Source organism: Phyllobates terribilis, unplaced genomic scaffold (assembly GCF_046119375.1).
Source record: "Phyllobates terribilis strain yellow unplaced genomic scaffold, ASM4611937v1 Scaffold_3__8_contigs__length_932513732, whole genome shotgun sequence".
Lineage (NCBI taxonomy): Eukaryota > Metazoa > Chordata > Amphibia > Anura > Dendrobatidae > Phyllobates > Phyllobates terribilis.
The window spans coordinates 207,751,443-207,765,902 of record NW_027362763.1 but is presented as its reverse complement, the minus strand read 5'-3'; the positions used below and the strand labels follow the sequence as shown (position 1 = coordinate 207,765,902).

Genomic DNA, 14,460 nt, shown 5'->3' with positions numbered 1-14,460 from the left:
GGGAAGGAGAAGAATGGGCTAAGTTGGGTCAGATGACAGTTACAGATACTCTTTAATATAACTTCTGGTGGAAACAGAAAGGTTGTGGTTGCTCCCCCCATCACCATCCCAACTCCTCACAGAACAGAATTTGGGACTCCTGTGGCTTCCTATTGATGTCTCAAACTAAGCTGCAAGGCTCTGTAAAGTTTCTTTCCCATTATTAACCCCTCCCTTCCCCCACATGACCATCTTCTTCTGTCATTCTATGACAATACCCAGGTCCCCTTAAGAGGTAGAATGGGAAATGGAGGCTTTTGATCTGTGCTAATAGGTGTAAAGGGAGCAATTGCCCCGACACCTTGGTTACACATTACCCCTGATTACAGCTATAAACAACACAAATCAGTACTTTACAATGTCCAGTGTACACTCGCAGCACACAAAACACAACAGGAAAACGCTCCATGAGCACAGAGACAAAGTAAACATATAGACCCGCCAGCAACAAAAAGCACAACAGAAGCTAAACTTTATAACCCATCTATCAAATCAAGAGAAGGCTGTGGGGTAAAGCTCCCTAAGCATGAGTACATGGGGTCAGATTGTCACCCACATCCAACACCCCAATAATCACAACACATACAACATATAGGGTGCACTGTACCTCTCTCTCTCAGGATCCCGTCTATACTGTGTTTAGTCCTTTTCTCTTGCTCCTCCTGCTCTTTCCTCTCTAGATCCACATCATCGTCTTCCCCTTTTCCAAATTTACTTCTCAAAATGCGGCTAATGGAACTGACTGGAGGGGAAAAGGTTGTATTCGCCATCAATGCGATGTGTTATTTATTATGCTTACATCAATTCTGACAGATAGATATTAGATAGATAGATAGATAGATAGATAGATAGATAGATAGACAGATAATTGCACAGAGATTTAGATAGATACAAATTATAGATATAAGTTACATTCATGATACATCTGTCGCAACTACAAAATAAAAACGGGAATAGCAAAAAAAAATGCAATACTATAATTACTAATTACCAAAATGTATGATACAATTCTACAACTAATTATATTACTACTAATAATAATAATAATATAAAGACGGAATAAATTACGTCATAATTAATATAATGTATAATATAATAATGTGACATCTATAATTCCTGTAGACGTCTTCAGCTTATATCTGTCTCCAACTTTCAAAACTGAACATTGCCTTACTGATACTAATACAATACTTCTAATAATCCGATTAATCACATGTGTAAATAAATAAAAATACATTCTACACAAATTTATGTATCAAGTATAGATTTCATTTTGTAGTCTAGTATTTTCTGCCGATAGGGATAGTTCTAGTGGCCATATAATTTTATTTTATATTATAGTTGTTTATATTATTATTATTATTTACTGCAAATCTCGTTTGAGCTAGTAAATGGGTAATTAAATAGTATTCTTTTATTTAATGAATATAGGTTGTTATTATTATTGTCGTCGTTATTGTTGTTATTATTATTGTTATTATTACTAGACTAATTATCAACATTATTAAAACTGTTATTAATGGTTGAGTTCTATTAACTAAACTGTTTAAGAATAAATTAATTCTATTCTTGGGCAGTTTGATGTCGTCTAATTAGCAAATAATGTATAATATTAGGTAATATACTCGAAGTAACTGGGATGATGATCGTTTTGTAATTCCTGGACAGGACTGGTGCGGTGGACGCTCTGGATGAGCACATTAGGGGGTGTATTAACCTGCAGGCAGCAGGGCGGCAGGGGAAACAGCAGAGACAGTGCTTGTTAATATTTCATGCCTGGGATGGCTCCACTGGTGCAGCGATCAATACATGTAATTGCCTATAAGTGATGCTGCCGCTCTAATAGAGATGGATGATGAGCTGTGGATGGATTGTGGATGGCGGCTCTACCTGACGGGACGCTGTTACGATCACACACCCCGTCCTTCAGCAGCTTATCCCGGATCTCCCAGCTGAACATACCCGGGTTGTCCCTCTTGTACTCCTCGATTTTCTTCTCCACGTCCGGAGTGGTCACCTGCTGTAACAGGGACACAAGAAACCAAGTGAAGCAGGCGGCAGAATAAGAGTCGCCAGAGTAATTGGGCATTTTATATATATATATATATATATAAAGAGAGAGATAGATAGCTATGCAATATATAGAGACAGACATAGAGATATTACAGTGCAATATAACTATAAATAGATATGTGTATATTCGTAGATAGATTACTATGCTCTCTATATATGTATATATTACTGTGCAATATAACTATAAATAAATATATATGCAGATAGATAGATTCCACATCCTACAGGTACACATGTAAAAGTATGCATTTATAGGTCTGTATACATCTGCCTAGTACATGTGATGGCAGGACACCCATATTCACCCGAATATAGAACAAGAAGGATTAAACATATTATTACAAGATATATAGATATATATTAATAGATAGATGATAGATAGATAAATAGATAGATCAGTATTGAAGTCCTACAGAAATGAATTCCCAAGCAGTTTGACTCAGGGTCAACTGTGTATATTGATCAGATGGGCAGCATATGGTAAGTGCATATGGTTACTGATACTTCAGTCTACCTCAGTCTCTTGTCTAAGCCATGCTGATTCTAGTTCTAATGTAGTCAATCAATTATATTGTCCAAAATATGTTTTTTTCCATATTAAATAAATGCATAAATGTTTAATCACTTGTTGATAAGACTTGTTGATCCTTATCACATGATTCCTAATAACAAAAAGTAGTAGATATATGATTATCTATCTTTTAGCATCTATCTATTTATCTATTTTTCTATGTATCTATTTTCTAATAATGTGTTTAATTCTTCTTCTTGTTCTATAGCCGGGTGAAGATTGGTGTCCTGCTTTTACCTTTACAAGGCAGATGTATACAGACCTATAAATGGATAATCTATCTAACTTATCTACTTGTATTTATACAATCCTTATCGAATTTTCTAGAAAAAAAAAAGTAACAGTAGCACCATAGAATTTTGGGTGCAACCTCCTAAACATCGAGTGTAGGTCCACTATATAACATAAAAGGAAGGCAAGCGGCATTTTAAATGAGTTGTGCAAAAAAATGGGGGTTTCTTTATTGATCCATCTCAAATGAGATTATCTGTAATTATCTATTTATCTGTCTGTCTATCTATCCATCTATCTATATCTATCTATATATCTATCGATCTATCTCATAACTACCTACCTAGATAGATAGTTTTATTAATGGCCACTGATATCTAGTAAACAATTCTGGATAAATTTGGCGATGGATGAAGTAGGTATGAAATGAATAATATTTGGATTATTCATATTGTTAATTTATTGTTCTACACATTTTGCCGAGCATTTGTACTCTTTGTTACAGTTAAAAAAATTGAGAGCTGGGTTCTCACCTTGGGTTTGCTGCCCCCGATGGCCCCTGGCCTAATGGAACCGGTCTCCTGGTACCTGCACAGGATTTTGGATACACAGCCATGGGACACTCGGAGCTGTCGGGAGATGACACATGGGCGAATGCCATGATGGGCCATCTCTACTATTTTATGCCTGATGTGGTTGGGCAGGGGCCTGCCATTGATGAACACTCCACCCAACTGGTTCACTCTACCTTGGCCTAAAGGCGTGGACACTGCATGTTAAAAGACACCAGAAAAAAAAGAGTTAATAAAATGCTTTTCATTAACAGCTCACAATTCACTTAATTCTCTCAGTTATCACAAGCATAAGCCAAATCTCTACAAAATAAGTATGTATACAGATGGAGCAGAGAGCTTACACTTGCAATAGCTTATTCACTAAAGAAATAGTTTAAAGACAAATCCAGCTCTGCTACATCTGTAAGTAAATATAGATATGGGTATAAAAAGCCGAGCTGGGTAGAATCCCGTGTAATTAATAACATGCTGCATGACTGATTTTTGGTTAATATGTTGATATATAGATCATTGAGTCATCATCAGGAGAGTAGTTGTGGGGGAGATGAGTGACAGGCAGAAGTGCTGGTGTCCAGGAGGAGACAGTAGACAGAGTTCTGCACTTTCATAAAATAATCATAACCCTTATCCACAATGTACAGAAATGGGACACCCCGGGGACTGGGAAATGGCCCCATTCTGCAGTAGTCCACTGCCGCCATATACTGCTAATTACACTGATAAATACATAGATAATTAGATAAATGGGTTCTACATATATATATATATATATATACACACACACACACACACATATATGGGTAAATAATACATATTCACAAGTATACCTGGAAATACACAGTGCATGTGGTTTTGAGTATTAGTTGGAGTATGTGTGTATGTATGTATATATATATATATATATATATATATATATATATATATATATCACATTTATCTAATTATCTATGTATTTATCTATGTATTTATCAGTGTAATTATATATATATATATATCAATTAGTTATTAACTAATTGGATGTTTAGAAAATATAACTTATAATAATTTGCTATACTCCCTGTTTATGAGCTAAGTAACTGTTTAGTTACTTTGTTATATGGATACTTAAAATAATAGAATACCTTGATAATAGATTGACATGTATATGTAACGTAGATAATTAATAACATCTCAATTTATAAATAACAGAAATTTAAAGATTAAATATTAAAATCTCAGAATGTATAATATATAGACAGATGAATGCATAGCTATAGTTATCTAATGTATTAATTAGATAATAAGACTTGAAGATTAGATAAGAGGCAGTAGAACCTACAATAATTAGATACTGATTTATGTGATAAATTAGGGCACAGTTTTATGTACTTGGCTGGTGCAGATTTCTTATGATTTACTGTCCTATTGAATGGATGTGTTATTTTGCATTGATGAATATCTATAGCTCGCACTCTTTTATAAAGCATTTTCTGTATATAGCTTATTGCATGTTTTATTATTAAACCTACAGAAGTATTTCAAAGCTCCTGCGATGCATACAATGTAAGTAATGCAATACATGTAATCTAGTGCTGGATAATACTATATTATATGATGTAGGGATATATGATTAGATCAGATGTGTTGTACCTTCTAGTGGGAATCCACTCCTGGGGTAGTTCTGTCCCGGAGCTGGTCTCATCATCCTTGGCACAGCTCCAGCCAGGCTTGCCATTTTGGGCTAAGTGTCCCAAAGTTAGTTGCCAGTGCCCCCAGCCTCCAGTAGTGCTGTACAATGTAGTGTGAGTGAGGGCAGCTCCAGTGAGTGGGCTCTCAGTGTGGATGCTCCTGTGGACACAGCACTCAGACAGCTCCTTGTTGTGGATGGCTCAGAGTGGAAGGAGCCTCCTCCGGAGTATTTATTAGTTCTTTCAAGCAGGGCTGCATCAGGAGCCTGTGCCTGCTATTGGCCAGCAAGGGGCGTGGTCCGTCCGCAGAGCACTGCTCTGATTGGCCGATGCTCCTTTACTTTCTCTTCCCATCTTAAAGGCCCTCAGAGTCCTGATCACTATCTGTCCCCTGCTATCAGTGCAGCACATCACACGCCACATTGCTTCCTAATAGGGGGGATCAGCTCTATTTACCAAACATTAACCCTTTCACTGCTGCATCATGTTACAAAGCACATGCAAACAGATAGATTAGATAGATAGATAGATAGATAGATAGATAGAGAGATAGATAGATATAATAGATAGATAGATAGATAGATAGATAGATAGATAGATAGAGAGATAGATAGATATAATAGATAGATAGAGGTTATAGAACTTTTTTTCACCTGTTTTTCTATTATTTGTTACTTTGATTATTTGTGCATCTGCATTTCACTTTCGCTTGGCTACTCACTTGTGTGTTGTAGTGTGGAAGGCATAGGGAGCCATAGTGTGTGTTTCCTCTCCATATAGGGGTGGGTGTTTTTTCACATAGCATTTGTTGAAAGGAATTTATAGTAGCATTGAGGCTAAATAGAAGCAGTGGATGGAGGATCCCCAGCAGGAGATGACGCCAGGGAGGTTGTAAAGGCTGTCTCTCTCTCTCTCTCTCTCTGGATAGAAGGTGCCATTGTGAGTGGCCACTTATTTATAACATGGTAAGTGCCAGCTCCACTTTACACTGCGCTCTCCACAGCCTCCTTTATTTGTAAAAAAAAAAAAAAAGTCTATTCAAGTGACTGTCAGTCCCAGTATTCGAGTCATTCACCGCCTTCATCAATCAAAAGGATGGGAGAAAAACATTCAGATTCTCTGCCTTTGAAATAAAAGACACAATGGTTTCCATCATTAACCTCTTAGCTGCCTGACAAAGTCCCCAGAGTTGCATAATCGGGGTTAATATCCTTTTTTATTATTATTTAGATACTAAACAGGCAGATACTACACATGGAACTGAGTCTCTGTGCTGCTGATATCTGCTCAACAGTTGTGCAGGGGGTAAACACATACTTCTACAGCCAAGGCATCTGTAGAGATTTATCTAAAAGTCTAAAAGGATTTAATTACATTGTATCTATCGAAATACTCACAGATTATCATAATTCTGGCTGTACTTCTCCATAATGCTTGACTCACATGTAGAAAAGCGGTGTCTGTTGTATCTTAGACAACAAGTCCTTTATATATATTTATACAGTTACAAATTCAGCAGGATGGATCGTGCACTGCGCCAGCAAGGAGATTTTATATATATATATATATATATATATATATATATATATATATATATATATATATATAAAATATTATTCTTAGCATCACGAAAAGTAAAACGATCTATATATAATTTATCTATCTATCTATCTATCTATCTATCTATCTATCTATCTATCCCGTATCTATCGCCATTCATTTCATATGAACAGTGTGGTCCCCTGATTGCCTATTGGCGAATAAGGCAGCAATAAGTGAATATTTGATAGGGATACAGACAAGATGGAGAAAAGTCCATGACCTCACAGTAGGAACACATGGAGCAGACCCCATGCCCCTATATTGTTTGGAGAAGCCCCCATCTCTCTATATGTGTGCGGTTTGCTTTGCTCAGATCAGCTCATTAAACTCTTATCACATTATGGAGCATGTTCAGCCTGCAGATTTTCAGCTATGCTCCAATTACACGAAAATTAATGACTTGGATTTGGTTAATTTAAAATGAATTCCATTTTGGACAACTCCTGCTGTTCCTTAACACGTGGAATCGGGCAAAGCAGCTGCCTATACTCCTTGGCATCATGCACTACTGTCTTCATTATGTACCATTCACTATTGCCCCCTAGATCATATACTGCATTGGTTTAAAAAATAGATTTGTACTATCGATTTTCTAAGTTTATGTGAGGATATAGGTATATGTGATATCTACCATAAACAACACTCTTAATACGGTATTTTAAGATGTCTAATAACTTTGTGAATATATAATGACTATATGCAATACAAATAACTTTGGCAGGGACATTATGTTTGATGTCTGTGTAGTAAAACCGCTTGACACTGCCCCCAGTTCACCTGTGGCGGCTCCATACACCGATAAATGTCAGACGTGTCGTGCAGATGCTGCGGTGACTGTGCGACATTGTATTGTCCTATGGTCAAACACGTACATATAGGCATAGGGCAATTACAATTTAATGGCCCATGCACTAAAATATTTTAAAAACAACGTTTTGTCATTCACTGAATCATTTCCATTAATTTATCTTAAATGACCTTAAGTGGAAACTAGGATACACATCTGCTTTTAGAATAATTCATTATTGGTTGCAGTTACTTCTATATTTATAGCAAGGTGTCTGGGTTTATCATCTAATATTTTGTTATTATTATTGCTATACTGTAATTTAAATTACTTGTGTGGCAGAAAACTTCTGCAATTCATATTACTAAATATGGTGGTGATTTTTAATATTTCTGTTTGTTTATCCTTCTTGGATGATTCACACCAATGGGGAGCAAATTATTCATAAAAATTACATTATTGGGTTATGTTTAGTTGTTCTGGAACCTATTTTGATGGATATATAGAAAATAGATAGATAGATAGATAGATAGATAGATAGATAGATAGATAGATAGATAGATAGATAGATAAATAGATAGATCCTCATTTGGACCAAAACGTCACCATTGCCACTATGGGCCATGAAATACTTTTCTATTTTTCTAGGTTGGTTTGCTGCCTCTATTCTTTTGGATATATTGGAGCATTGGACATACCTGGGAGTCCTTGCACCCTATTAATTGTCTATTGTTGGTGCTGCATCCATTTTTGCATGATAGATAGATAGGTAGATAGATAGATAGATAGATAGATAGATAGATAGATAGATAGATAGATAGATAGACAGACATGTAGACACAGCCTCTTCATTTCTGTGGGATGCACAGGAACCGTCTTTTTTTAATTGCATATGTTGAAGTTCATGTCACGCTTTGAGAACATCCTTCATCAATAGCACAGAATAAACCATGCAACGAATCAATAACTATTCTGGGTGTAAGAACACTTTTAAGCGAAAGTATCAGAGTTGGAGCCAAGTGACTTCTTCTAATATATAAGATATATAAAAACGGCCATGCTAATATGAGATAGATAGATAATTGATGGATAGATACATGATATATAGATATATAGATAGATAGACAGATAGATAGAATGATAGATAATTGATGGATAGACACATGATAGATAGATAGACAGATAGATAGATATTAGATAGATAGATATATAATTGATGGATAGATACATTATAGATCGATAGATAGATAGATAGATAGATAGATAGATAGATAGATAGATAGATAGATAGATAGATAGAGTCTCTGCGTCAATTCTTCAACATATGACAATCCGTCAAAGGAGAACAGGAGAATTACATTCCACAAAATTTATCCTCCTGTGAAGGGTCTGGGGAGGGAGGTAGGGGGCAAGAGATTTCACGCTCCCCGTACAGCCATATATAGGGATAATTACAGAGTACTGGGGCCAGGTGCACCTTAAATGGGATTAGTAGTAATGTCACAGTCTCCTCCTCCTCCTCATCATCATCATCAACACATTGTTACAGCGTGACCAGATTTTTTCTTTTAATTATAAAATTACTATTTTCTCACTTTTGACTGTTAAGAACGCAGTAATAGTGTAGCTCTGTCCTGATCCTCTATTACCTGTAATCATTTCCCTTAAGGTATCCTTATTCGTGATGTATATGTGCTTCTACTAAAGTAGATAGATATAGACAATTACATAGATGATAGATATAGATAGAAGAAACAGATTTAGATAGATGATTAGATTGAATATACATAAATATGTATATATATATATATATGTATTCTGTAGATAGATAGATAGATAGATAGATAGATAGATAGATAGATAGATAGATAGATAGAGAAACTGAACTGAAGTTGCACCAGTCTTCCAAAGGGTGGATGAGGTCCTCCCAATCCACTTACAAATGAATAATAATAATAACAATATAATAATAATATAGGAAAAAAAGAAGTCACACTCTATACATAGCAACAAAAAAAAAATGTGAAAAAAAGTTTACTCCATGTCAATGGTACACAGCTTTCGGCTCAATGTGTGAGCCTTTCTGAAGCCAAAATGTTGAGTACCTTTGGCATGGAATAAACGTTTTTCCACGTTTTACTATATTTTGAGTGCTACCTCTTTTTCTCTCATGGAGAGATGCATAGATATAGATAGATTATTTGATATAGATAGATAGATAGATAGATAGATAGATAGATAGATAGATAGATAGATAGATAGATAGATAGATAATGTTGGTATTGAATATAGCTATCATGGAGGGATGTGCATAAGAAGTTCCTTATGAGCTGAGTGGAGGAATGACACGTATAGTAGTGCCAGTATTATGTATAGAGGGCTTCGGTCATTATTCTTTGCCCTGTACCTGCTGCCTTGGTAGATGTAGTCGTTTGATGTATTTATTCTCTGCACCTTTTTTCTTTTGTCTTTTAACTTCAGATGTTTTTCTTTCTTCCACCAAAACCAAGGGACACTCCAGGTAGCTGAGCAATCCCCAGTGACAGGGGTCCTCACCCCTGCTGAGCCCTATAATGAGGTGTGAGTGCGGGTCTATTATGATCAGCACCAGGTTATGGGTTTAGTGCAGAACCCTCAATCTCTGTGGGAATGGCCACTTGGCTTATGTTAATACCCCACAATAATAAGTTTGACTTTCATGTTGCCCATTAGTTAGTAAATGACCTGATACCTGGGGCTGCCAAACACATTATTTACCTATTACACTAATCTGCAGGGAATACTCCTCCACGCCATACAGATTCTATAGAGCAGTGACAAATGTAACAGAATGGATAAAACAAATATTTAGTGCTATGTGTCTTTCCATCAATAGGGCGACAGATTCTCTCATTTGTGATGTTTTGGATACAGAATTTGTTTTTGCTATTATATACACGAGTAAAAATAGTACATAAACTAAAGAAATAAATAACATAAAGAACAATAATGTCTTGGATATTTATACAATTATATTTATTAAATACAAAAAAATAATGATAACAAAGAGGAAGTAAATGTAATAATAAAAGGATAATATAAAAAAAAAACAAGACTAAATACCAGGAATATAATATATACAAATTATAAGCCATATTAGAAACAGAAGATTAAGACTAAGGAATATACATACGTTTTTATTAATCCATCCTTGTAATAACATTATTATTCACACAAATTATATCATATGTGCTAATAATTATAATATTATTATAATAAAGTACTTTCTATTATTACTCCAGGTCTGCTATCTTTATTATTCATTATATTTGTTCAGGTATTACATTTTATTGCTGTTTATTTACTACTACTACTACTGCTACTACTACTAATAAAACAATAAATGCTATCAAAGTAATACAATAACAGATATAACGGATATTAAATATAGTTGTGATAATATTGATAAGATCTTCATTATTTAATTCTGATTATTTTTAGCATTGATTAAACACTTAATAATAATAATAATAAAAAATAATAATAATAATAATATTATAACGGATCAATACTCTATGTCAATCCAATAGCAAACATATATAAAATGGTTCCTGTTGATTTTCTTATTACCAGAAGTAAACACAAATTGAATCAGTAAAAACCTAAATTACAATATATATTTCAAACCTTTGGCCACATTTTATTCTTCGAATTTATAACAAATCTAATAATTAAAAAAAAAACGTACTTAATTTTATAGTAAAATATATGCTAATAGATGAGTCCTTAAAAATTAGAATAAGACATAACCACATTTAACACATTATGAAATCCACGCCTTTAGTGAACCCTGTTGTGTTATCAGTACAGAGATAAAATAAGTTTATGGAGTGGAGATTGGGGATTAGTAGCCACTTATCCTATCTCTGATCATCAGCTCCACGAGTCACCACCAGCTCCCCGGCCCCGTGTACTACAATGTACAGTGATTGCTGATCAGACACTTGTGTGTTTAACACAACACAATCAGATCTTCAATCAGTGGAAACACTGATTATTATCATATGGCAGAGACATCTACAAAACTGCAAACAAGCTAACAGGAGCAACACCGACAATATATATAATTCCCAGGAATAGTTACCGCATCTGTCCATACATCAGATTGTAGATAATAATACTAACAACCAATTTGGTATTTTAGCATTTGTATTTATTGTTCTATGCAAAATATGTATAATCCGAATAATTTATATTATTATTATTATTATTATTAGTAGTAGTAGTAGTAGTAGTAGTAGTAGTAGTAACAGTGGCAGTAGTAGTAGGTGTCAATACTATTGGCAGTGATTGTTATTACATTATTTTATTGCTGTAATAACATTCCAGTACACAGTAAAAGGCACGTTAATAACAATAATAATAATAATAATAATAATTATTATTATTATTATTAGTAGTAGGAGTAGTAGGAGTGGTAGTCATAGTAAATACTATTGACGGTGATTGTTGTTACATTATTTTACTGCTGTAATAAAATTACAGCATATAGTTAATGGCAAGATAACAATAATAATAATAATTATTATTATTATATTAAATAGCAAATAAATAAAAACTTTTATCCTGTATTAACATTTATTAGGGAATATCAGACATTATATAAAATACATGTATAGAGTTAAATAGATAAATAGATATAGGGCATATAGCTATAGAGAGTTGAAAACCTTTTTTATGTATGTATATATATATACATATATATATATATATATATATATATATATATATGCAAAATTAGTGTATAATATCATGACTATAATTCAATTGCTACAATGTGTAATATAGTGTAATACAGCTATAGCGTTCTATGCAAAAAATAGGCATTAATATAGCTTATATAGTAAGGAGACGTGCTGCAGAACAAGACCCCTTGTCCCTGGCGCCCCTTGATGCTGATAGATTGCTGGACCCTGACACAGGGCAGGAGCAGGGATGGGTCATGGAAACTGAAGCTCACATATTACCTGGAGTTTGTCATGTGCTCAGATGCTCAGGGTCTTATCTTGCAGACATGGCTTCCCTTCTTCGGGGTTCTCTGCTGTATCTGCTCAGAGTGGTCTACAACACACATTAATTATATTGTAAAGGCTGACCCCACCATAGAGAAACATAATACTGGGAGCTGCACAGCAGCCAGAAGTTTACCATTTGGACATTTGTGAAATGTAATCTGCATACCTAATTGATTCCCACAATATCACTTAAAAGCAGAAGATGTGTATCTGCATGATGGATATTACATTAATAGGCACATCCACTCAGCTCTGCCAGGCACACAGGCTCTTTGAAGATCACACTTCTTATATAATGCCCACTTCACACATTAGACTGCCTTCTTACCTGGTCTCATGTACAGTGAGATTCCCACATAAATCCTACAAAAATAGTGGAGAATAAAGCATTTCCCTCTAAATATACATTTCCAGTCTGTGGAAGACTGGGTCGCATTAGAGCTACTTTTTCATCATTTTACAGTATACTGCTTATTAAAGAACATGGAAGAACAGTAAGAATTGCAAAGAACAGCACAGCATCTTGACATCATATGACTCTCTGTATATTAATCATATATACTGTAGCTGACTTTATACATACATACTAAAGCTAGAAAAGTGATGGTGACCATACACCTGTTACAGATCGCCAATGTTTCTCGACTCTCCCATAACAAGCATGTTTGGCTCCAAGTGATGTAGGTTCAAAAGTTGTATGGATCAATAAAATATAGTCAAGGTTTGGATAATTGATGTTTAGTTATAGATTATAGAACAGATTAAAATAGATAAGAAAATACAGATGTAGCAGAGTTGTTCCTTGTGAGTTTTCATAGCCTTGTCCTGATACTCTATCATCTATCCTCAGTTCTTTTCACATGTTGATGTATATGTTCTTTACATAGTTGTAGAGATGACAGATTATTGATAGATTGGATAGATAATTACATAGTGATTCTGTTATTACTCTATTCCTTGTACCCTTTGTCAGGGTATACATAGGCTTTTCCATTCACATATTTATGCAATTTAAAGGGAACCTGTCAAATGAAAAAACACTAATAACCTGCAGATATGTTAATCTGGAGGTTAATAGCTTTCTGAACCTGCCCGGTACAAGTAGGTAGAGCCCCGCTGCCAGGGGGAAGTGAACTTTTTTCCCCTTGGCAGCGGTTGGCATTCAGTCATAGGGGTGGCACCAGCGCAGGTTCAGTTGCCATTCTGTGTTTAGAGAGCCACGGCTGTAACCGTGCCCCCTGCACTGACTGACAGCTGTCCCTAATGCTGAACCTGCTGTCCGTCCGTGCCGTGGGCACAGTTCCAGCCGCCGTTCTTTATGCACACATTGGTTACTGAACTGGGCCACTCCGTGACTGAAATGCAAATACTGTTGGGGAGAATAAAGCTCATTTCCTCCCAGCAGCGGGGCTCTAAGTGCGGGCGCTGGTCAGGTTCAGAACACAATTAACCTACAGATTAACCCCATATCTGCAGGTTAATAGCGTTTTTTTGCATGACAGATTCCCTTTAAATATGTATAGCTAGATAGATAAATAGATAGACAGATAGACAGATACATAGATAGATAGCTAATACAACATTGCAAGCAGCATTCAGACATCTTAGATGCAAAAAAATATAGATTTGTTTGCCCATCTGCTTAGTGGCTCATAAGTAGCTGAGCTTTGGTCAAAAGCTGCTTCTCTTTACTTAGATATAGTGGTAGTTTGCTATGCCTTGTACCTGTAGTCAGGGTAGATCTAGTCATGAGATATACAGGTGCATCTCACTAAATTAGAATATCATCAAAAAGTTAATTTATTTCAGTTCTTCAATACAAAAAGGGAAACTCAGATATTATATAGAGTCATTACAAACA

General features: G+C 35.1%; 1 protein-coding gene across 3 annotated transcripts in view; it reads right to left on the bottom strand.

Moving 5' to 3' along the window:
• The window catches only part of PAX3 (paired box 3), an 87,617-nt gene extending 74,889 nt beyond the window's left edge, over positions 1-12,728 (bottom strand). Inside the window, exons 1-4 of one of the 3 annotated variants that reach the window (XM_073674618.1) lie at positions 12,552-12,728; positions 3,448-3,683; positions 1,930-2,059; positions 647-781 (exon numbers count right to left, since the gene is read on the bottom strand). In XM_073674618.1, coding sequence (XP_073530719.1) covers positions 647-781; positions 1,930-2,059; positions 3,448-3,585 — 403 coding nt within the window. In that variant the 5' untranslated portion in view covers positions 3,586-3,683; positions 12,552-12,728. Of the gene's footprint in view, positions 1-646; positions 782-1,929; positions 2,060-3,447; positions 3,684-5,118; positions 5,422-12,551 lie in introns of those variants that run through there. The other 2 variants (XM_073674616.1, XM_073674617.1) reach the window with 2 other exon arrangements.
• Positions 12,729-14,460: the final 1,732 nt, after the last annotated feature.